Raw genomic sequence first — 25,368 nt, forward strand, 5'->3', positions numbered from 1 at the left:
GGCTAATGGGAAGTGTGAAAAATCTTCCCCATTAAAATGCAAAGCAGCTCTATAGAAGTTGCTATTTCTTAATAGCTAAGGTAAACTCTGATATCTGTGCTGTGGCCATGCTGCACCATGGAGTATAGTGTGAGGTCAAAAACAGGAATGAAATCCTGCTAACACCACCACCTAAGAACATATAGATCCAGAAATACAGCTTGGGCTACTGGGCTATAAAGGCTCAACTAGGTCATGGCCAAGCAAATTTGTCAGAGACTGCAGCAAGTGAGCTGACTCAGTCTTCAGAAAATTAACCATCACCCAGTAAGCTGGCCAGTAACCAGAAACAAAAGCATTGGAGTGACAAATGATGCTTTGTTCATTTGGAGGAGAGCATCCCAATGAAAGTTGCTTCTGCCTTGTCCAACACAAGAAGACAAAATCATGCTGGCTGAATACTTCTGAGCCCGTAAGGCACTCAAAGCCCAGTGATCCCAGTATCCTACTGCCAGGCATTTGGACTCTTGGAAACTGTTAGAGATCAGGATTGTCACTTGCATCACAGCGCTGAGAGCTCTCCTTGCCACCAGGACCCACAGCTTCAAATTCTTTTACCTCAAAGGCACCATGGAGTCCCAGAGAAGCCCATGTGAGCCGCAGGGTTACACCTTCAGGGTAATGTACTTCTCAAGTGTTCATAGAAGAGAACGTTAGAAGTTTCATTTTCTGTTGTCGTCTTTTTTATCGAATGAATGTGCTGTGGCTGTTAGTAGTGCAGGACCGTGGCATGCTGTGGCAAACCTTCCCAGCAAGTCTTGTGAAATTTGCTTCTGCTGATGCAAATGTGCTATTTGCTAGAGCTCCCCATTGCTATCTGATGAACTCCCATCCTAGGCCTGAATGTCAAAAACACAACCCGCAGCCCAGAATGTGTGGATCACTGTGTTCTCAGGAAGTATGCAACTAATACAACTATTTGTACTCTGTCTCAGTGAGGGTAACAAATAGGGGTGAAAAAAACCCAGCAAACACCAGTCTTCACACAGGAAGGCTGGGGACTGCATTTTGCTCAGCTAGCCTGGTCTTTGTAAGGGGTTACATTTTGCACACAGCTGTAGTTCCCAGAGGTGTGCATAAGGAGATTCCCTGAATATCATGGTTGCTTTCCAGGATGAGAGAGCAGAAAGGTCCCTCATAACTGTTACAATATTTCTTTTAATCATGCTTTTACATTTGTTAGCTCACTTTGCTACTGAAACATCTCTAAGAAAGTTATCGAGTTAGGCATGCAGCAGCTTTTAGTGGAAAGCTGTATCTCAAATGAGAGATACAAGATATTATATCTGCATTTTCCATTAGATTATTTCAATGTGCCAGCCATCTATCCCTCTGCTGTGAGGACCAGACACTCCCCAAAGCTTCACTGTGCAATCCTAAATTTGGTATAGGACTATAAAAGAATCTTCTAGAAAAAAACATTTCACCAGCATATCCCTTACCCTCCATTACAGACCTTACCTGAATAACACTGTAAGAAATTAAGCAAATAAAGCATCTGAGTGCCAGAAGGAACAGTGCTAATGAACTGCAGGGGAGGATCCCAAAAGCCCATGTACCCCTTCCTTCACTGCTGAGCTAGCAGCACAGGCGGGCAGGATAGCCTCTCCAGGGCATCACCTCAGGCAAGGGATGCCAGCAGGAAGGACTGAGAAGGGGGCGCGTGTCTCTCCTTTCCCCAGGTCCCCCTATCTTCATGAACTCCTTGGTGGTCCTTCTAGTATCATGACCCCATCTGCCTTCACAGCTGCCTTGGCCTGGCAGCTCTACACAGACTGCAAAAGCCACAGTGGGTACAAGCAGGTCTTCCTCAGCTGCTACCCACTTCCCAAATGGAATTTACACTTAGGTTTCTTATAGGGATACAGAAAAATTAGCAGGAACTAACCTTTTCCTCTTTTAGGTTTAAAAAAAAACATTTTTAACACGCATTTATTTTGCAGAGTTTGTGTTTGTTAAGTCTTTCCCTCTTCAAAAGAATGAAAAGCTCAGCTTTCAAGGTAAATGCTCTTTTGCATGTGTGCTGTTTTTTAGTTTTTTTACACAGATATACATACAGAGGAATTTGATTTTGCAGGCATATAATTTTATGTGTGCTGACAGACATATTTTTTTGTATGTACATGTGTGTATGTGTGTGCATTTACACATGTAAAAGGGAGAACATGGAATAAATGGCTCCTGTTGTCTGGAAAATACATTGCCATTTCAACTTCAAAGGGAGCATTAAAGGGAATAAACTAATTACAAAAAGTTTTAAAAATAAAAAGTATTTTTGCATTGTCTCCTTAACACCAAGGGCTAAATTGTATAGGTCAGTCTCTTTCATGGCACACAGGAAAGAGCTTATTAGAATGGTTACAATGTATAGCAAATATACAGACTCACTAATGTGTAATTACAGAATAAACAATATCATACTTCTCCAGTCTGTTTTGCAAGGAGGAAAATATTCCACTTAATACCACAATATGCCCATGATAGGATACCAATTTTACTAGGATCTGTTAGCAGCATAGTGGTAAGTTTAAACAAACGTGTTGCTACAACAGAGGTAATGCCTCATTACCATTATTCGTTCTTCATCTTTTACATGCATTGGCCTCCAATGACACTGAAGTCTTTTTCTAGCACAATTATGATTTCTCATTTTTAGTTCTACTTGCCATTAAGTGGACAAACGGGTAGGAAGCTCAGCCCCTCCCCAGAAAAGCCTACTTCCCATTTGACTTCCAGGTAAATTGTTGTAGGTCCACACCTGCAGCAGATGAAGTCCCAGCACCCACGCTGGCCATCAAGGCTTCCCCACCTCCCCTCCTATGTCCAGCAACAGGAGGTGCCAGTTAAAAACTTGTTTGGATTCTGGAACAAAGAAGGATGAACCCTGACTCAGAAAGGAAGGTGCCATTTCAGTGCAGAAGGGATGTTCTCACTGCTTTGCTCACGGCTTCAGCCTGGGGAAACCAGGAGAGGTGCTCTGCTTAAGAGAGGCAGAGACATTCACAGCCTGAAATGCGAATACAGCCAGCTGAAGGTCAGGGTAGGGATAGATTATGGACAATTCGACACTTCCCTTGGCCAAACAGGTGTTTATTTCCCTTTGCAAAAGTGAGCACAAAACCCAAGTGGTGGGTCTTAGCTACCCCACAATAAGGCACATAAATTTTTCATAGTGAATTCTACATGTGCATGTGTTGTTTTCCCCTGAAAATAAATTCTCACATGGAAAGACCTGGAAAGATATCTCTGAAACCCAGATACAGCGCGAGGGGTGCAGAAACAGCAGTGCTCCCTAGCCGGCAGTCACCATTTCGGTACTAATGAAACCATCCCACTTCAACACCAACCACTGCCACCACTTCCGAGCATTGCAACACGTATTCACAGCAGGAAAAAACAGGCTCAATAGCTCAGTCCAAATAATGCTGAAGTGCACAGTACTGTGAATGAGAAGGGGCAGATCTCCCTCAAAAAAACCCCTAAGCCATCATTAAAAATCAGAACACAAAGCTCTTAGCTCAGACAAAACCCAAAACCCACCAAAGATTTGGGAAGTTGAAATCCATAGCAAGGATGTTGGCTGATCACAGCTTCTTACAAATACAGGATGCTTTTAAATGATGAAATAGGGAGAATGAATATTTCCTCTTCTATTAATTGCAACACCAGCTGAAAGTATCGCCAACTTTAGTTAAAACCCACCTTTCCATTGCATTAAACACTTCTGTGACATTACTTAATCAGCACGGATGGCAAAATCATGTGCAGATACTCTCTGTTATATGAAGGAATTAGCAATTCCTTATAAAACTATCTTTTTTTTTTTTTAAAAAAAAGGAGGGGTCAGGGAGCAGGCAAGTTCTTACGTTGTTCCATAAAATAATCTAGAAGTTGCTGAAAACTCTGGTAAGAGCCACTTCCCCAGAAGTAACATTTCCAGGGTAAAAAAAAAAAAAGGCTTACATGAAAGTTCTCCTTACTCTTCAGTATCTTCTCTTTTTTCTTTTTTTTCTGTCTTTTTTTTTTTTCCCCTCTTTAAACTGTGATATGTGGCTTGGAATAGTGGAAGTCAATTTATTCTGTTACATTTCTCCACTTTTGCTCCATTTATTAAACTTCTCAAATGAGATCATTTTGGACTACCTTTGGGGGAGGAAAAATGGGGGAAATGGACACTGAAAACGAAAGAGCAAAACATGGACCTTAACTTTTCTTTTTGGGTCAGCCCTGTTTTGGTTGGAAATTGAGAGCAATTCTCTGTTCTGCATTTACTAATTCTCTGCAAACCTTCAATGGGTTTTTTAAACCCATTTTTAGGTATGGATTTCGGCATGTTAGGGTTGAAATCTTATTTACGTCAAATAGGAGTTATCCACTTCCAAAAATCCCATTTGGTGCCTGTGGTGTTATTACAGCTGATGGTGGAACAATAGATTAGATCAATAGATCCCTTCTTGGGTTCTCTTGTTATGCCTGCAACCTAGACACCTAAATGCTTCTGGAAAACATGACCCTAAGCTGCAATGGATACAAGAACTAGGCACTATTCCTAACTTAAAAATGTGTAAAAAACATAAAAAAAGAGAAGCATGCCAAATGGGTTACTAGGAGTTATGTTCCCTGGATGTGCACCTTTACAACACCGAATTCACTTAACGGGGAGGGAGGGAGCAGCAGAAAGCGTCTCACATTGCAGGCTGTAGGTCTATCCTGCTTTTGTGCTGCTGCTCTGCTGGCTCACTTGTTCAGAGGCAGTTAGATGAGGCAGGATGAGAGTTTTCAACAAGCTGTCTCCAAAGGCCAAAATCCTGGGGTGCTGGCTGATCCACATTCACAAGTCAGCAGCTTGTTGTGGTCACACTTCTCCACCATAAATGACCCGCTAAGGGTGAGCCTGCACTGGCTGCTATGGCATAGCTACCTCCTGCATGTGGGGCAAAGCTTTTTCCAGGGAGACCATCTTCTAAAGCTTCAAGAAACCTCACATAGTGACCTTATTGATAAAGGTTCAAGGACAAATCTCTGTCCTGCTGCAATGAGTGGTGTTTGCTCCTAGTTTTAGGACTACAGCTCCAAAAAGGAGCTCCCTCCATCCCCCACTATTTACAATAAAGGGCTCACTGGAGAAACCTGTAGTGGCATGGCCCTGCTGTAAATCGTTCCCTGCAAATCTCTAATGCAGGGATGCAGCCACAGTGATGCTGTGTTTGCCTGTTTTGCTGTGGGACAGAGCCTGGGGAGCTCAGACCTGAGAGCAGAGAGCATCACTGCAGGCCCTCTGCAGCCAGAAACCACCTCCTCCCAGGGAGGCACCACAGCAGGAGTTGAAATTACAGAAATGTGAGGAGAAGCTGAACAAAATCAAAACAGCAGCTTGTTCCGAAACGGCGCCTCTGTAGAGGCAGGTGGTCCCTATGCTGTGCCTCAGTCTAGTGGTTAAACTTTTCACTTGGGGTGTACTCCTGAAGAGCACTTGTGTTGAATGAGACCCTACTCAAGGCTAAAAGCAAGGCTACAACAAAAAGTAAGCAAGAAATTAATAGAGAATAGAGGGATGGCTGATGTTGGGAGGTTCATCCAATCTTTTGATGCACTGTCATTCCCTTAAAATAGCCTGAGGTTTAGCAAGCTGCAGTTATAGAGGTCCTCCCCAGCTTAAAATAAGCTCCCTTTCCAGCCAGAGCCCTGTATTTCTGAGTTTTGCTGCAGCCACGGCTGAGATCCTGCTAGATAATTTTAACTCCCGAGCTAGAATGGGGCTTATCTCTGAGGCACATCTCTTCTGCTCAGATAAAGACAACTTCCTCTAACTGCAGATTAGATCAGCAGGCTCAGTATCTGTACCTAAAAGCCACACAGCTAAACACTGCATCTCTCCAGTTCAAACAATGCTCACCACTTTCTCAGTGCTGAAGAGACAAAACTCACACAGCTCCCAGGCTTTTCCTGGCTTTTGCACTGATGTTCCCCTCTGAAAACATAGCAGTACCCAGCAACTCCTCATTAAATCGGCCCCAGCTCCACAAGCTACACAGCTCTGGAGTAATACAGGAAAAAACCCCATAGCTTCACCACCCAGTACAACATCATGTTGCCATACAGTGGCAACAGAAACCATACTTCCACCAAATGGGACAGGAGTGAAAAAATTCCTTGCAAAACTAAATAGAAGTCACTGGAAAAGTACAAATCTCTTTCAGGATCAATTTTGTTCTCAATTATCACATGCTCCAGTTGCATCAGAGGACAAACTTTTACATGCCTGCTTACACAGCGTCTCTGGGACTGTGGCAGCTCTTCTTTCCAGACTGGCTCACCCTCCCTTCGAGAAACTATTTGTGGGTTTGTTTTGAAGATGTCCACCCACCAACATGCAGCATTTAAAAATTTGATAAAGGAATTTGCTTTCAGTATGAGTGCTGTTTTCCACTGGCCTTGTGAAAATTCGTGCACATTTTGCTAAGTCCGAAGTCATTACATTGAGCAGAGCTTCTCTCTGGTGGTGTAGCTAATGCCCCAGCTTCCCGACGGCCCTATATACTTGGATCCTTTGCACATTGCTCTAGCACACTGTTTTACACTATGCACATACCTTTGAAGGCTGGTATATACCATACAGCATATATAAGGGGCATTCATGAAACCTGTCATATGCCTTCTCTCACTAAACCATCCCCACCCTCCTCTATAGAAATTCTCAGAAGAGTATTGTATACAAAATTAAAACAATCCTGACAAAAATATCTCCTACATTCCCCTTAAAAACAGGGAAGTCATACTGGCCGGGTCTCAAAGCATGCGTTACCGGTCCATACTGGGGACTAGTACTTTGGGGCTAGAAACAGGGGCTTCGGACCAAATGAGAGGGGAGATTCCCAACTTCCCTATTTTTGAAAGTTCCTAAAATATTTTAGTTACACGTTTTTCAATTCCTTCAGAAGGCTCCACAGTTGGACTTTCAAGCCATGTTTCATTGTGGAGGGTTAAAGACAATTCTTAAAGCTCCCCAAAACATCTTGAAACAAGTTTTCTCTCCGCTCTCAGAGCCAGTAGGGCCACATCAGGTGAGACAGCAATTATCAGCAGTCATCTACAAAGGCTTCTCGGCTCCTGGGCACTTTCATACCTTTGAGCAGCAGAAATGCCCATCTGAAACCTGAGCAATTAAAACACATTACAGTCTTCCAGGTGGCTTTAGTTCTCTGAATGATTATGTGTCCACATGCGACACCTGCATTTTATTACTCATTCACAACATTGCCTTCATAGCTATTGAACTCCTACAGGAGGAGCATGCAAAGACATTTAGCTCTGGCAGTCTTTTTCCTTAGCCCCTTTCCCTGTTCCACAGAAGTACCAGGGCAGCAGCGAGCTGGACCTGTCTAAGCAACAGGACCGATTTTGCAAGCTGGGGTGGAGCACTTCCCCTTTTGGCTTTTCTCCCTTCTCCCTTCCGTCTGCAGCCTTTCCACACTTTTACTCTGTCTCCACCCAGCTATGTGTGAGTTGCAGCAGATTTATGTAATGACAAGCTGTTGTGGTTGGCCTGCTGGCCCCTCAGCAATGCTTCTGTCCCTGCTTTCGAATGGTTGGGCTCCTTTTAAGGAAATAAAGGGCCAAAGCAGCTCAGAGGGAGGACACTTGCCTGCACCAGTAACGAGCTACTCATTTAGGTTACCACCTCTGAATGCCCGTGGCCAGGAGGGACGACCTCAGGATGCAAAGGGGATGCCAGGTTCCCACTGATGCCAGGCACTGAGGCTCTGCAGCTACAGAGGCTTCTGCTTTAGTGAGTGGTTTGTGGGAGGAAGGTAACATCAGTTCCTTGACATTTCCCACCAGAGAAGAAGGAGAAAAATGTTAAAAAGCTCTGTTCTTTTAACGTCTCTTCCCATACTAGTGTCCTTTCTTTTAAACAAATAGACAGTTTCTAACTTCATATAAACCTCATCTGTACTCTATTGATGTCTAGGATCACCCTTACTTGTTACTTTGGGCATCTTCTGTCAGTTGTCCAACAGTTTCCACCCAGTTTTTGTGAGATGAGTTCTCCCTCTGCTTTTCTGCTCAGAAAGAAGAGTATTTGGATACATATATGTTCCAGACCCAGACTGTAAACTGTGACTAATGGTGGTGACTTTTTTCAGTGGGAAACCCTTGACTTCTGTGTTGGAAGTCTAAATGGTCATCTTCAGCATCAGACAGCTGCCTGTGTAGAAATGGTGAGTCTCTTTCTGAGGCCAGTAACCCTGTGAGATTTTTGTTTTTCACCCATCGATGGCCAGCTATGGTATGGATGGTTATGGATAAAGGAAGGTACAGCTTGCCTTTGTAGGCAAATGCTACTGCTGCAGCAAAGGGCTTTTTCTGCGTGAGGTAGGGTCGGACCTATAGCTCACTGGATCGTTAGCTTCCCACACATGGCTTGAATTAGGATGCAGTCCCACAGCAGAAACAGCCCTGAATTGCAACTGTCTACCACACACAGGATGTTCAGTACTGATTATCCACAAAAAGGTGCACGCAACATTTAACCCGAAACTTGAATGAAGACAGTAAGAATCAGCAGAAGATATTTCAGATCAGCTCCTATGTTACAGATTAGCATGGGAAAGGGGGCTGCCCATCCAAAATAGGCTGAAAAGCACTAATTCTTAATGGAACAGAATTTCAGTGGGATGTGTATTTTTAAATAACTTACAATATTCCAAAGGCTATTTAGGAGAGCTGGTAAAATAGAGGCTCTAGTGCCTTAAAGAGTTGTGAAAATCTAGCTCCTGAGAAGGAAATTTGGGGTGGAGAAGAGGACAAGGAAGGAAGGTCTTCTAGTGGACAAAGCAGCAGAAATTAAGTTTGCAGGGGAAAGCTGCTCAACACATAGTGGCATTTTGGTAGTTGCAACATTAAAAACATAGCAAGCTCATCAAGGAAATGAAGAGTCGTAGCAGTGACCAGAACACAACTTTTAATATGTTTCTGCTTTGCTGCACTGCTTGGGGTTATTACGAGGAACTGTTGATGACTTTAGTTCCACAAATGATCTTTTCACACCCACTTATAATTTTTGCATTGGTCAGAAACAACACATGTCTTTATGTCCCCAGACAGAGGCACCCAAGTCAAAGTATACATCTCATGAACCTCTGGACACTTCCCCCATGAAATCTGCACCCTCTCTAGTCATTTTAAGTGAGAAGTTCAAAATCTGAAGGCACTGACAAAACCTGGCAATTGAAATGAGTACTTTAACTTCTGAAGTCTACTACCCCTTCATTCTCAGAATGGGAGAGATGTTTCAAATGGTTCGATCAGGTCTATAGCACCACATTCAAATCTCAGTTTAGGGTTGGAAGAAGCAGGAAAGGAGGTTTTTGAAAACATGCAGAACAGCTAGAGACTATCTTTCTTTTCTAAAAACAGCTTACTTCCCCTAATTTTTGATGTTTAAAATGCTAAATTGATGAAAAAGGTAATTAAACTTTTGACTCCAGGGTCATGAAGGCTTCATGAAGTGTTACTACAAATCTGAGTAAGCAAACGGTCATTTGAACACATCTACCTCACAGGCTGATTAAAATTAACAACAGATTTTTTACCTAATTTTAGTAAGATGAGGTAAATACTTACTCTTTTTACTTACTCATTTAACAAACCTGCAATTTCCATTGTTACCTCTGTAACACTACATGTACAAAAAAGTCCTCCAGAGCCTAGTGACCCTCTTCCATACACGTCTGACTCAAATTACCCTTCCTCAGTGTATGCTATATGAACAGCTGATCTCTCAGGGCATTACAGATTAAGTGGAATGCATTGTAAATCACATTTTGAAATACAGTGAAGTGCATAGGGGATTCTCTTTTGACAAAAGAAGCAGATGGGACATTAGAAAAGTCATATAGAGAAAAATTGTTGTCTGGTCATATCTGCTCATGTGCATCGCCTGTCAGTTACCCTAGGTCACAGTCTATCTCCCAGAAATGAGATATATACAATATCAGTCTTTACAATACTGTCCCGCCTAACTATTGTTCTTCCAAGTATTTTTTCAAATCATCCTTTCCTACCTAAGTTTGGTGAGAAACAGATATTAAGACTTAGAGATGACTGTGTTGCACTGAACACCAAGCCTGTCTACACTGCCATGCCACTGCCTACCTAGAAAGACAGACAGTCCCCTTAATCCCACATCTGTGGAATCATATAGGCCAAACACCACTACTAAGGCATTGGTTTATCCCTAACCAGTTTTCTTTTGACGATGATCCAGAATGTGCATAGCAGTCATACAGCTCCTGATATGTTTGGGGCATGTGTTCAGACCCTTTTTGTAAAAAAAGACAATTTTTTCAGTATACTGTTTTCAAAAGGTTAGTTCAGGTCTAGAAAAAGGAGCAGCAGAAGAGGTACAAGTGTATGCAGCTTTACAGAAGAGAAAAATATTGCAAGTGCTGGAGTTGATACCTACAGTTAAGATCATTCATAAAACAGAGTACTGTGAATTGCCTTTGTTTCTGTTGATGATGGTAAATGTCTCACTACAAGATGTGACCCTTCAAAGTCAAAGAGCTATGGGTAGAAAAAGGGGTTGCAGAAGAAGTGTTGAAGTCAGGACATGGAAAATCTAATCTATTGTTGAATACACAAAGTAAAACTAATGAGATCAACGGATGGAACTTATCATATTTAGGACACCAGCGATAACATTTTCTCCTTCTTTTATTACAGTAACTTCTAATATATGTTTATCTTGATTAAGAGAATTGTTACAACATCAGTAAATATAAATTTCAACTTTGCTCGTTTTGTGTGATATTTGCAAGGTGAAGTAAATTCAATGCAATCAAAAAATCTGAGTTTGAACAAGGAATTTTTAAAAATTACTATTATTTTTTAAATCAAGACTTAAATGTTTTGTATGGTTTAGTTACTGTGGGAGAAAGAAGACTTAACTCATTTTACTGAGTTGATACACAAATAGTAAAGGCAAGATTCTGTCCAAAGAACTTTAGACTGAGAAACAAAGCACTAGGTAAGTGATCAGATTATGAAAAAGCATTTTCAAAAATTAATTTGTTCATAGTTATGTCAATATGCATGTAGGAGCTGAACTTTACACTCACATTTTTGGTAAAAGGGGATCAAGTAATAAATAAAGTGAAGATGCATAAGATGCTGCATTCTCTACTGGCTAGTGCTGAACTTTGGGAGTAGGGTCTATTCCTGATGCTGACACCAGCCTGCTGTATTACTTTGGTTTGGTTATTTTGCCTTCTGTGCTCCCATTTCCACCTACCAACCTCTACTGGACTTCCTTAGACAATGAACATTTAAAGGCACTTGCAATCTTTCTGTAAACAGTCTTCTACCCTGACCCTCATTCTTACAATAGCAATGTGAAAATGATGAGCAATACTATTTATAAACTATTTATAAAAGATAAACAAACATATTTTGATAGTGATTCCCTAAATATTTTTATGATACAGGACATTGATCACTGCATTCTGGGAGTCATTGTGCCTTTTTTTTTTTCCTTCTTTCTCCCCCTCCCCCCCCCCCCCCCCCCCAACTAGTAATAAGCATCGTGCTGAAGTAACAGCACTTTTGTAGTGGACCACATGTAAGCTGAGGCACACAGCAGTCAGCAGCACCACTAGTCCTTGGCTTGGAGTCTGGGATCCCTAAGAACAATCAACATGTTGCAAAATCACCTCTGGCCAATAATTTATTTTAATCCAATAGACTATCAATTCTGGACTTTTACCTAGAACAAAAAAATTCAAGTGCTTTCTAAAGGTCTCCCAGTTAAAAAAATCCAAGGGTAAATGAAGACTGGATATTGGAATCTGAAACATATTAATTTTATGTGTGTTCTAATATGGCATTTCTAGAGAAATCTGAATAGCAGATAACATTCAAGATACCATTCAAATTAATATTAGAAATACCTGAGAGTTTACTAAATTTTTATCACTTCTGAGTACAGATAATTTTGACCTGGAATCACATATTTAATTCCATTTCCTACACAAAATGAAAACCATCTTTCCTGGGGAGAGTATCATGCAATGTCATGCTTTGGAAATAAGATAAATAGTAAGACCTTTATATCTTCTCTGTAGATGGAAAGACCTGCTGTCCTTCAAAATACCTTTGCCAAAGAGAAGGTTGCACAAAAAACACTAAGTACCTGAGTAAACCTGTGCTGAACAAGGTTAGAAGGCACAGAACCTGCTTGTATACCAGCTTACTATATAGTACTTTAACATTATTGGCATATTACATTGTGTACTAGTATTTCTTATAAGAGCGGACTAGTCATCTTACCCAAGACTCTCTCATTCTTAGCACTCTGTTGTCCTCCAGTGCTAGTTGAAAGGTCCTCTGGTACAGGCATAGGTTCATCTGCATCATCTGGAACATCACTAACTGGAGGACTTTCCTTCCCTAGTAGTGAAGAAAGCAGCATCAGTTAGCCAGCAGCATAGCCTCATTTTTAAATAATACCTTAAGAACCACCACAAACCAAATAAAATTAACAAAAACCCTAAACACTACTAAAAGCATGACATTTTTAGGACCAAAACCTGCTGTCCTGCAGAGAAAGCTTCTTTTGAATACAGGGGAATTCTATTTGTGAAAAAAATGCTTGGCCAACATCTTCCAAATTTGCTGATGTCTCGATACACATTTATCAGTCTTACCATTTTGGATATTTATAACACACATGGATATTTTTCAGCTGCTATGCTCAGAAGATGCAGTTCAGCCAGCAAAACCTGAGAGATTACAAAGGGTATCAAATGGTTGTCTTCTGTAAAACCTCTTTTTTTTACCATAAACGCTCCTCGAGAGCACATCTGGATTTGCTTCAATGACATAGTGAAGTCAAACCCACAAGTGTTCTGGGTCTGTAACAGAATTACCCAAAAAATAATATCTTACTTCCAACTAAAAATTCAACTACGTCTTCAGCAAGCTTCACTAATACGCACAAATCAAGCTTTGGCTAGTTCTCGTACCTACAAGTAATGAAGTGCCTGTAGCTCTTGGGACTTCCTAAAACATGTACAACTAGCAGAGGTCACTCAAAACATGACTTCAAGGGGTTTATGGTCTCTTATATGTAAAGAGGAAACAAACCTGAGTATCTTGTGTACACACAAGGCTTTGCGGAAGAAAACAATCTGTGCTTTAGTGCGTTATAAGTATTAAGGAATGGTTCTAGTGCCAAATGCAATACAAAAAAGGAAAATGATTCTTCTGCTAAGTACTGCACTTCCAGAAACGGTGAGGTTTCTTGGTTTAGCTCTCAGCCACAGCATACACGTCCTGCCCACAATACTATCCCTGTCTTGCAGACCTTTTAAAATGACTTTGCACATCTGTGACAAAAACACACCTTGGAAACAACTAAAAAAAGAATTATCTAAGTGTTTAGTTTCATTGAATGTTACTAAAAGGCCAGTCTTTGCATTAATAGCAAAGGATGGAATAAACCCAGAGCAGGTTGTGAGCTCAGTAACGTTCACATCAGACCTTTGTCTCCAAAATGGAGATGTTACCAATTTACACTGATGCAATATATTAGACATCCCATAGCAATCAGCACACCAGCAAGGGCAGTAATTTCATGGCACAAAGGCCTAGTAAATTAATGGTTTTTTTCTAATGAGAATTCCCTCATTAACACACAAACATTAATTAATTTTGAAATCACTTCTCAGAGAAGGAAAAATTAAAACAAATACAGCTTACTTAAGTGACAACAGTCTGGTGATGCCAGTTATGGATTTGACCTGAAAGAAGAAAACTGTTTCCTTCCAACCTCCTGGATGAAGCAAAGCTTTGTGCTTTCCAATCTATACTGATCATGATGGGGGAAATGACAGGTGGGTTTAAGTCATCTTCCAAATTAGCTGGTTTGGGTTGTTTGCACAAATCTAGGTTTAAATAAACAAAATGAGTGGATGCCTGCATTTCTTAATGATGCATCTATCACACTGTGGAATAACCTCTGAGCAGGAGTGGTGGGAGCAGCAACAGGTGAACCATGCAACACTGCAGCCAGAGGACTCAGCAGTAATGATGAAGGAACAGTTCTGCACTGGCAAAGAGACCGACTAGATTATTTGAGAAGGGGGGGGGGTGGGGGGTGGGGGTGTCCCCACCTCAGCTTCTGCAGGCTATTCTTAAATGGGCAAAAATCACACTCATTGGATGCAAGTGCATGTTCAAAGGTGGATTGCATAAGTGGAAAAGACGGACTATGAATTTTACAGCAGAGGAAAGTGAAAGCAGGAATTAAGTTCATTAGAACAGTTTTTGCCATTTACTGTTTAGCTCCTTGTTTAGTTATTCATGTAGTTTTCTGTGCTATTTTTATAGGTTGTAAGGAGCTCAGAGAACTGCCAGCAACTTTCCAATGCAAGCCCCGTCCTCCCAAGCAGAGGTATCTCTTACATTTAAGATGCATGGGTGATGAGAGACAGCTGAAATGTTTCAGCTTTTTCAACATTTCCCCACCCCCTGCCGCCGCCGCCCCCCCCCCCCCCCCCCCCCCTTCCCCCCAGCAAAACAAAAACAAAATCCCAGAAGTTTAATCACAGGGTAAGAGGCAGTCTGGTCAGAATCAGCTCTCTTGACACTACAGGCAGTTTGAGGTAATTTGTTAAAAAGTAATAGTAATCAAAAGCTACCTGTATCTTCAAAGGTTCAAACTGTGCTCCCAGTTACAACAATGGAAGCTGATGCTTTGACTTAGTCTAGATTTAGAGAAACACTTACCCTAAAAACCTGAAGGCTTTTTTTTGGCTACAAACTAATATAAACGCATAATATCAGACCTATGAGATAATAGATAGCAAACAAAATCAAAACTTCCTTAGTGCGTAATTAGGCATCCTACAACAAGCAGGCTAAGTAGGATGCTTTGAAGATAAGTCAAAGTAGTCTTTTGGAATAGAAACCCATTAGTAGATAAGTGCTTTCGCAGTTTATGGTGAACTGTTTGGTTCACTAAATTAATAGTCATTTGCCCAGGTGGCATGAATCAGACTAGCCTCATGGACTTGGTAGGGCTGAAGCTGGAGATGTGGTAACACTTCCCTCTTTGCAGGAGACTGCAGTTAAGAAAACTTAGTAAACTTGGCTTTAATGACTCATTTCATATCATTTGATTTCTTCCTGTTACACATGATCGAGAAAACCCTGCATGCAAAAAGGCAGGGTAAAAATATAGATACATTTGTTGAGCTCTCAGTCTTGGATTCTAGAGCATGATATTTGTATTTCATGCCTTAACTACATCTAAATTGTTACACCATGATAAGTTCACTTCTGCATGGCAATCTCACTAACATTCTTTTGCCAATTAATTTAGAAATGGAAAGGGGGTGGGGGAAAGCAGGGAATAGTTTCCCATTTATTTTCTAACAAGCATGTCCAGAACAATAACTGGTGATAAGGGATGGAGCTAAAAAAAATCTCAAACAACAAACACCCAGTTGCAAGTACTGTGGTAAATTATTAAAATGTCACATAACAGAAAAAAGTACCATAGATTTATTCCATTCTCATTTTATATTTTTGCTCAAAAATAAGAAGGGAAGCATATCAAATGCAAGCTAGTCTTGGGGTAGGGGGGTGTCTTTTTTTTTTTTTTTTTTTATAATGAAGAGCCACCTGACATATCAAATGAAAAAAGGCAAGGTTGCTGTAGAGTTGAAGTTCTGTTTCTGGCACTGCCACTGATTCATGGTCTCCTTGGCTGAGTCATAAATGGAGATAACTTCAACTGCAGGCTGTATCATAACCTTCCCCCAGTTCATCCTGAAGCTCTGAAAGATGGTTTCAGATTTCCAAACACTGCCATTTCTGTATGAAAGTTATCAGAGAAGTGCCTAACCTATTGACAGCTCTCAGGTGGGAGATACCAGCCCAGGATACAGTTATTTACACCTTCACAGGGCCTAGCAAGAACATCAAATGTAAAACTCTTCTTCCTGCTTTTGCAGAGCACGGTACAGCCTCATTGGCGCTAGGGGATCTCTTTATGTAGATGTTAAACATTTCTACTGTTTTTTCACCTTCCTTAACTGTTAGGCCCTAGAACTGAGAAAAAAAAGAAAAAAAAAAAAAAAGCAGGAAAAATACTGCTAGTTAAGTGAGATATTATCTGTGTTTTCTGACTCTCTTGTACAGGCGCCGGATACCGTTTGGTTAAATGTATGTCAGCTCTCTCCTCATTTCAGAACTGCAACTGCTTGCCTCATGAAATATCATTTTCAGGAGAAAAATATAAAGTATGAACTCTGTGCTAGTCACATGGTATTTCAGTTCCTCTAGGAGCCAGTCATGCTTGGATTCCCAGAAGTGGGAATGCCTGTGCACACACAGGGTTTGGCTTGCTTACACTAGTTTTATACTCTTGGCCTGGCTCGCCCCTGCCTCACCTGAGTCAGCTACAGCTGCATAAAGCACATGGCTACAAAACACTGCTTCTGAGCTGAGAAGCCTGTTTATAGAGACCTATTTTATTTCTGGGTTAAAAACGAAAAAAAAACCAAAAAAAGCCCCAAAGAAACCCCACAAACTAATTTCTTTTTTTTAAAACACAACCAAGTGTGCTAGCGAACCAAGTCACCTCATTCCATAGGCTCAGAGAGTAAGCTACACCTGATGAGCATTACTCACAGAGCAGAAATAAAAAAAAAAGTGTTTTTCAGCTTACAAGACTATCTCACACTCCTGAAACCGTGCAATTGTCTAAGTTGTTCCCAATATATAGTAGAGCTCTCTCATCACGCAAGAAAGAATCCTAGAAGCATGTAGAACCCCAGGAGGAGGAGAGGAAAACTCACTTTTGGATTCACCAGGCTACGAGAAAGAAGTAGGTAACATCCCTGTACCTTCAGATCCTCTACTTTTGAGGTCTAGGAAGAGCTTACGAAAAGCCAATATCTGTGGAATCTAATCTGACAAACTCCTGTTTCCAGAAGGCTGAGTTCACACACAACTCAGATCACAAATGAAATTAAATTAGCAAGTTCTTTCTTTGGCCAGTTGCTCAGAAATCCAGCTAACAATCGAACACAACTCACAGCATCTACTCATAGAAAGTGTGAGATGCTCAGTGACAGGAACAGCAGGAAGAATTTGAAGCAGATATTTTTTCCCTGTAATCTGTTTATGTAGATCTACCTGTTATCAGAGGTAAAATTCCTCTTACACTGATACATAAATATATATATATATATATTAAGAGAACCTTCTGTCATCACAGAAGAGTACTATTCTCATCAGCATGGTCTGCTACAAATGCTAAAGGGCACAGGAAAATACTACAGTTCTTCAAATCCTGGAAAACTTTCAGAGCTAGAAATGCTATACATAGATACATACACTGTATATATATTTACAAATACACAAACATTCAAAACAGCAAAGTTTCTTGCAAATCTTCCCTCTCAAGGAAGCTAAAACATATGACCTTCTAATCTGCTCCTTGACTCAAGGCAGCATCTCTCACACTCCTCTTCTCCATATCAAAAGAAAAAAAAAAAAGCAGTGCTTTGGTAGGAGGTAGCAGGTGTGGAGATCAAATTAACGCCGTTGTAAAGAATACCACAAAGGTTAGGTGTGGGCATCCAGGGGAGCCTGTGCTGCTGCAGAGGAAGAGGAGGTCAGCGCTCCTGCCCCAGGAGCTCACGCAAGCAGGAAAGGGTTCTGCAGCAGGCAGAGGAACTGGGCTCGAATCACGGAGCCTCTCACTGCTCCGAGCAGATCCACAGTGCTTTATCTGTGCAACGGATTAAAACCCCGCTGCTTTTTCTGCTAGGGGCACACGCGATCCAAGCACAGCATGTATACAGGACAGGTTTTATTTCATTTACAAACTGTTTCAGCATGTGACAGAACACTGATGTGCAAGTATATCTCGTTACAATTTTAAAATTGTTACCTGAGGAGGGGGAGTGCAACATGCCTCTCCACAGGGCTGACTAGGAATGATTCCTATACTAAACATTACTAATAATCTTCTGTTGGCGTGAAGGGTTATTTTGTTGTTCTTTCAGACAGAAAACATCTTTGTTTACCAATTTTCAGGTGACACTAAAAGTTCTGGGTTCTGATTTTTGAGAAAACTAAACATTTTTAGAAACTGGGGGGTGGGGGTTAGAGAAAATTGTGTTTCTGTATTTCAGGAAAACCCAGTGACCTAGCACCTACACTTTGCCCAGACCTTCATGATCTCCTATAGCTGGCCTCCAGGTCCTGAGCCAGCAGTGCCCCAGAGCCGCCTGCCCAGGTACCTGCCAGGAGTGGCCTGGGTGATGGGGCTGTCATGCTCCAGGCTGAACACTAAAAGTGAAATCTGAAAGCCATTAACCGTTGCAGCTGCCAGCATATTAGGGAAACCAGGAAAGAGACTAACTTGTCCTTTTTTCAGGTGTGGAGGCACAACAGTATGAATATGTATTATCTCACTAAGCTGGTTCTTTAAGGAACCAATTTCCAAGGAAGTTAAGAATAAGCTCCCCCACAGGAATATCAATATGGGGTAATGCTGCAAAATCCTATCCAGGCCACTATAGGGCAAGTTTCCAAAATTTAACTTCTCTGCTGTTTAAATTTTTTTCAAAATATTATCACCTTGGACAAAAACAGTTACAAGCATAAAGCTTCATGTCTTTTTTTAGGGGGTTTTGTGTTTTTTTTTAAATATTTATAAGTAAAACTCAGTGCTCTGAAAAAAGTCAAAAAACTGTATGTGGTAAATACAGTTTATTTGCTTTTAGTTATTATTTACCCCCTCCCACCTGGTGAACTTTTTTTGTTCTATACTTCTGTAAGAAACAGAATTTTGCTCCCAAGAGAAAGAGTGTAAATGTGCATCCGACCATGCTTCAGGGATATGCTACCACAGGTTTAATGCAAAATTACATCTACACTTCTATATTCCCTTGACTTCTTTATTTACTCAGTTCCTTTTAAAAAAATCCACGCACTGTTGGGCTTGATATCAAGTCATATCATTAATTATATCTCAATTCCCACCCTGGTTTTAAAAAAGACCCAAAGCAATTTTATTAACAAGAAAAACATTGTACTGTGCTAGAAAGATGAGCAGGAATTTAGGGTTTTCTTCGCAGAAGTATTCGTTAAGGACCTCACCTGAAACCTGGGACATATCTTGAGCCTCATCTGTTTCCATTTTCCTCAAGTTATCTGAGAAGAGAGGAAAAGCCTTAAGTTAATGCAAAATAACACACACATACACACAGAAAAAGAAAAAAAAACACCCAACCTCACACACACTGAGAAGGAGAAAGAAGGGGAAAGAAGAAAAAAACCCACCCCCTTTGCTATTTAACTATAAGATTATCTGGGAAGAATAATGTATTTTTCTCTTTATTTCTTCCCTGCATACTTGCTGGAGTATCAGACTGGCACAGACCTTGATCCTTTTAAAAACAGCATTACAAAGATTTATAAAAATATCATTACAAGCACAGGAGGACCAAATTTGTTATTTATTGTTAATTTCCTACTGCATAATAACCCAAAATGCAAACTGACTGCAACAAAATTAAGCAGAAAATTAAATGGCCCTGGGTCATTGTAGGCACAGAATTCATTCTCTTGGTTGATCCATAGTTATGTTCTTTCTAATTTACTGAGCATGCATCGATGAACCTTGAGTCAGCTTGGTGACACGCGTACAATCAGCAATCAAAAAACGAAGCAATTTGCTGAAGAATGTCTCATTTACCCAGGCAGGGCTGCATATCTGAGCAGCAACCGCCACTACCGCCATTAATAATGAATACACCTCCAGCCACGGCAGATGGGCAGAGCAGCAGCTTCAGGCTTTGGCCCCTCGCTCGCCCGGAAGCCCTTCCTCCAGACCGCACCAGCCCAGCGCTGCACAGGGGAGAAGTACAGCTCCCGAAAATAGCTAAACGAGCCCAGGAGGGAAAGGGAACCTGTGCCTTCCTGTTTTGCTGACAGATGGCTGGCTCCATGGCATGGTAAGCGATATACCGGGAAGCTCCTGCCCTCCACTTGCAACACACCATCTTCCAAGGAGCCAGTGACCACAAACACCAGGGAGAAGCATGCGGAGGGTTAGTGGGGTAGAAACAAAATTCAGTTTTTCAGTCAGAAGGGGACCCTACATGTCCCAGGGCTTAAGCGCAGCTGTGGACAGCTGGTGGCCCCTTGGATAACAGATGTGCTGCCGGAGCAGGTAGTCCCAGCACAGCCTGGTTCCCACCTTGAAGTACAACATGGGCAGCTGAGGTAGCCTTAGGTGGGGAGGGGACAAAAAGCCCACAAGCTCTTTGTTCAGCCATGGTATGCTAGGTCACGTCTTTAGCTGGTGTGGCTGGCTTCACATCCTACCAAGCAGAGGAGCTGGCTCTTTGCTATTCCTTATAGCTGAGATACCTGCCCCATCAGCTCCTTTTCCTCAAATTAAAACAGATGCATTTTCTTGAGGATTTGAAGCAGAGGAGGATTGTGGCTTGAGTTCCTACAGAAGGGGTTCAAACTGTATCCTAACCTTTTTAGCCCTATTTCCATATACTTTTTAAAAAAACAACACAACACCCACCCCCCCCCCAAACCCCACAAACTTCAACCTGCTACCCAAGAAGCTGCAGTGGGAAAGCGTAATACTTGGGGTCATATTTATTACTTGTATAAGTTTTATGGTCTCCTCACTTGCTTCTGAATGTCATCAGTACATCTGAGAACCAATATACTGCTGCCCCCCACCCCTTCCTTACAGAAACTGGCTTCCCTCACCAGGTCCATGCTGGACTTGCAGAAAGAGAGGATGTAGACTGCAACACTGAAGACAGATAGGTTAAGGAATAGATTTTGGTCAACGCAGTTTGCAAAAAAAGCTTGATATTCTCACAGAGCATTCTGCCTGTTGCACACGTACCATCCCACTGCTTAATATCCAATAATGCTCTGTCTTGCTTTATTCTGCTCCTGAAGTTTAATTCCAGACAAGAAATTTGTTTAATATCTATACATAAATCTCAAAAATGACTACAGCCATGCAAAAAGCCACCTACCACTCAATAATTTGCATCAGTTCCTATGGGACTGAAGAGCTTTCAATAGGCCCATTTTTAATGAACTAGTCAGTGGGAAATGCAGCTTCTCTTGCAGGAGGGAAAACCCTATAATGGTAGCCTGCTCAGTTACTGGAAACATGGTGTATTTATGGCAGGTGGGATGATAAAAGTGCTCGGTACAGTCCCTTATTCCTCCTGCAAGCATGACTGAGCACAAAGGAAAAAAAAAAAAAAGAAATGCCCATGCATCTATTATTGCCTTCAAGGGTCACCTGGCTACTATTAATCAGTTGATTACTACACATTTTTCCACAGACCACAGTGAACCCCAACCAAAGAAAACATCCCAAGAAAATATCCACCAGAAGAGAGCCACGCTCACGAAGGGCATTGCATTCCAACTGCACCAGCCTTCTCGCCATTGCTAGGGCTTCCGCAGGACTGGAAGCAACAAGGGGAGGAGGTGGAAAGGGAGAAAATTTCTTTTATTTTCATATTCCTCAATTTACCTGCCTTTGGCATGACAAGCCTTACATTCAGCGCTTCTGCAGCTTAAGCAGCACACTTCTCGCTATATTCCTTCCTGCCTCTTGCTGCCATCAGGGAGAATTCAGTTTGAAAACACTCCCCAGTTCTTAAACGGAGAGGCAAACTAGAGTACAGTTTGCTTGTTTGGGTTTTTTTTGGTTGTTGTTTTTTTTTGTTTGTTTGTTTTGTTGTGTTTTTTGTTTTTTTTTTTTTTTAATGAAGGCAGACTGAAATACAGTTTGGTTTATTTTTTGTTTAGTGGAGGTTTGCCTTCTGTGAGACTGGATGACTGCTTGTCCTGAAACAGGTGCCTTCAGCTCTCAAAGAGATGACTTCAGGATTTATCCTTAAATTAGGTGATTTTAGAACATTTGCCAAAGCTGATCCATTTCCCAGGGATGAAACATGGAGAGAAAACAGAGCTGATAGAAAAGTGATGAAAGGGAGATTCTTTCCCCCTTAATAATTACTTAGAACAGTTAAGCATGGTTCCTAAATGTAGATTAAGATCCACAAACACTAAGCAAATTGATAAAAGTGAAAAAAACCCCACAACTTTAAAAATTCCTAAAGGGTGTTCTGAATCCCTCCCAGGGGAAAACTGTACTCTAACACTATAGTATCCTGTGGTATCTGGTAAATACTAATGAAATCCCAGCTAACTTCACCATATGCTCTGTATCAGCAAGGAATACATGGCAGGACACATTCCCCACCCCCGCTCTGCAATGACAGCAGTGCATTGGTTTTGGCTCTGTGACTGTTAAAAGGTTTCTCACACTGGACTTGGGCATAATGTGTCTTGGGCTAAATTTTAGGTGCTGAGTAGAATTTACCTCTTTGCCTTTGGTATGGTAAACCTATGAATAAGAAACTATGCCCTGTTTTTCCTCCTTTTCCTCCTCTGCTCTACAGTCAGAAGAAACATTGTCACTAATATCCCAGAAGGCAAGAGAGCCCTATGTATGGATGTAAGGTTTTGTGCCAAAGGATCAACTTGACATTAATCTGTTCTAAAATAATCATTCAATTCAATTTAATAGATCTTTACAAAGATTTATCTAAAAGAATGTTGGTTTAGAAATATTTATGACATGAAACCCTAAATATCCATTTTAGCAAGAAAAAGAATTGTTTTGCAATTTTTCATTGTAAGTTTTATCTCCAGAACAGAGTTTATCACTAGCATAAGAACTGTGTATGACTTCACTATCTTCATTGTAGTCACATCAATTTAAGTTAGCAGTTAATTTAGTAGCCTGAAGTTAGAAATCAAAAGTTGGGCGGGCAGCTGACCGAAGCAATCTTGCTCTCAAACACTGAACATGTGTAGCTCTCATTTACAGCAGGAAAGGAGTCAGCACCTAGGTGTTAATATATATTTCTTCTATTTAGGAATCCAAATAGATTCAAAGTTCGGCCCCTTATTGAAAGGGCTACAGAGCTCCCTTCAAAACAGATAAAATTATTTCTTCAAGTCTTCAGATACAGAACTCTCACCCGTATGTTTTCCTCTTCAGACTCCAAATACCAGATTCAGAGATGAAGCTACCATAACGCTTTGAAAAAAAGAATCAACTATGGCAGTCTTAGGCTAATTCACAATCAACACACAACAAACTTGAAAGGCTTTGTTGATCTGATTTTGGTTTAAATAAGGAAGAACCTAATGGGCCATGCTCACACAAAAAAACCCTTTGGATTTAAATTAGCCAGCATTTGTCCAGGTTATCATGTTGAGCCCAAAGAAAACTTACATGTGACTGATTTCCCTCCTCACAACTCTCCACAACATAACTTGTGCTATGTCTTAAGAATATACCAAAACAGGCCTTGTGAAATCACTGAGGTACTGCTCTGTTTATACCTGGTGTCAATTACAATCAGAGGTGGATTTGGGACCTTTTAGGATTCTGGGTGTAAGTAGGATGAGGTCATTGCAAGGTCAAGATTTTCTAATCTTTCAGAATAACACAAATTAATTATTTGCAAGTATTGGTTTATTATTTAGTCTCCTGTTTTACAATGCAAATTCAAAAGTAAACCTCCTTGTCAAGAAAATGAATGCTTAGCGTTTATACAGTGTTTTATCAATTCAAACAAACATATATGCATGTCAGTCCTTCTACAAACCCTTCTCCCTTAGGACATTAAGAGACTGCAAGATTGGACCATTGATATAATTCGACAGAATGACTTAACCCAATGCCAAAGACTAGCTATTTTATTTTCTTCTTTGTTTCCCAAACTATCTATGTACTGACTTCTCTGGAACAAGACATCCTTCACACTCAGCAGAACAGGACCTCACTGACGGTATGGAAATGAAAAAAACAAATTTTGACACTTGTGGGGCCACTTTGGGCTTACACCAGCACGCCTAAACTCAGAGCAGCCCTTTTAAGTACAGATAGCTCTACTTCTGCTGTTACATCCACAAACATAACATTGCATCCAACCGCATATTTCCTGACTATTTGTAGGTGTAGCCTTGCTGAGCAGATAGAAAGGTCCCTGAAGGAACACTTCTGTCTCAAGCCAAGCGCACTCCGCAGGGGCAGGCACACTTTTCCATGAAGCCCCAGAGCAGAAAATATGAGCACCCACGAAGTTTGAAGCAGGGGGGAGAAGAAATCTTCTACAAGGAACCTGGTGTTCTGCAAGTGCTTTTAAAAATATGAAAAGAGAGGGGAACACACGTTCTTTGGCAGCAGCAGCTCTGGGTTAACTGTGATAAAACAAACAAGCGAAGAGGCAAACCCCAGCCTTCCTTCCACAGCCCTGACAGGGAAAGGGCTGATTTTGCAATCCCTGTTTGTGCAAGCAGCCCCGTGGCAGGAAAAAGGACCACTCGCACAGGTCACTGGAGCAGCTGGCCCTAACTGAGCACCCATGTGTGAGCACATCTCATCTTTGTGGTCTTTGACATGTCGCATTGGCTCCTCATCACATAGGCTGCAGCTTTAGCAAACTAAAAATCCAAACCAACAACCAAAACCATAAAAACCCCAACCCACTTTACAACGTAAACTGAAGCAAAGCTCCTAAAATGGGTCTTAGATTCAACCACCCACAACATATAAAAAGAAGTTTAAATAAACAAAGCAAAACCAGTCTGCAGCCTGGAAAACACAGTACAGTTTAAGACCTATAGATCTTAACATACCTGACAGGAGAATTTGCACATTAATGACAGGTTAGGAGTGATATGTATCATCATGTATGTGTCACCGGTCTTTTTGGTTTTAAGCTGGGAGTTGCATCTACCTGCAGAACCATAATACAGCTGCTTTTCTAATTGCACCAGAGGGTCTCAACCTAGCAGAACCAAGCCTCTTGTATCCGCTGAAGTCAATGAGTTTGAACCAACAACCAAGAGAACAGATGAATAAAGACACCCTTGTAAAAGTATTTAGCATTTAGTTTCATTTTAAACAAAAGACCTAATTTTTCTTTTAATAGACTTTTAACTTCATATATGAATGTGCTACATACAACTGAACACAACAGGAAAGCTGTTAAACACAGGTAAAAGGTAATATGCATTGTACAATCTGTGGAAATACTTGAAGAAAATGGCTAGAATCCTACAAACTATTTCTAATTAAAAGCATTCAATATCTCAGCAAGGAGCTGATAATTAGCTTTATTATTGTAATTTAATATGCTAGACTTCACAATCTCTGTGAATGACTCTACTTTAGAA

The 25,368-nt window shown here is 41.1% G+C and overlaps 1 protein-coding gene across 15 annotated transcripts in view; it reads right to left on the bottom strand.

The window, feature by feature from the left end:
• IKZF1 (IKAROS family zinc finger 1) overlaps positions 1–25,368 on the bottom strand; it is a 70,757-nt gene that overhangs the window by 38,023 nt on the left and 7,366 nt on the right. For all 15 annotated transcript variants that reach the window (XM_055703861.1, XM_055703862.1, XM_055703860.1 and 12 more), the window contains exons 2-3: positions 19,219–19,272; positions 12,370–12,489 (exon numbers count right to left, since the gene is read on the bottom strand). In XM_055703861.1, coding sequence (XP_055559836.1) covers positions 12,370–12,489; positions 19,219–19,258 — 160 coding nt within the window. In that variant the 5' untranslated portion in view covers positions 19,259–19,272. The remainder of the gene's footprint in view (positions 1–12,369; positions 12,490–19,218; positions 19,273–25,368) is intronic.

Source organism: Falco cherrug, chromosome 3 (assembly GCF_023634085.1).
Source record: "Falco cherrug isolate bFalChe1 chromosome 3, bFalChe1.pri, whole genome shotgun sequence".
NCBI classification, from domain to species: Eukaryota; Metazoa; Chordata; class Aves; order Falconiformes; family Falconidae; genus Falco; species Falco cherrug.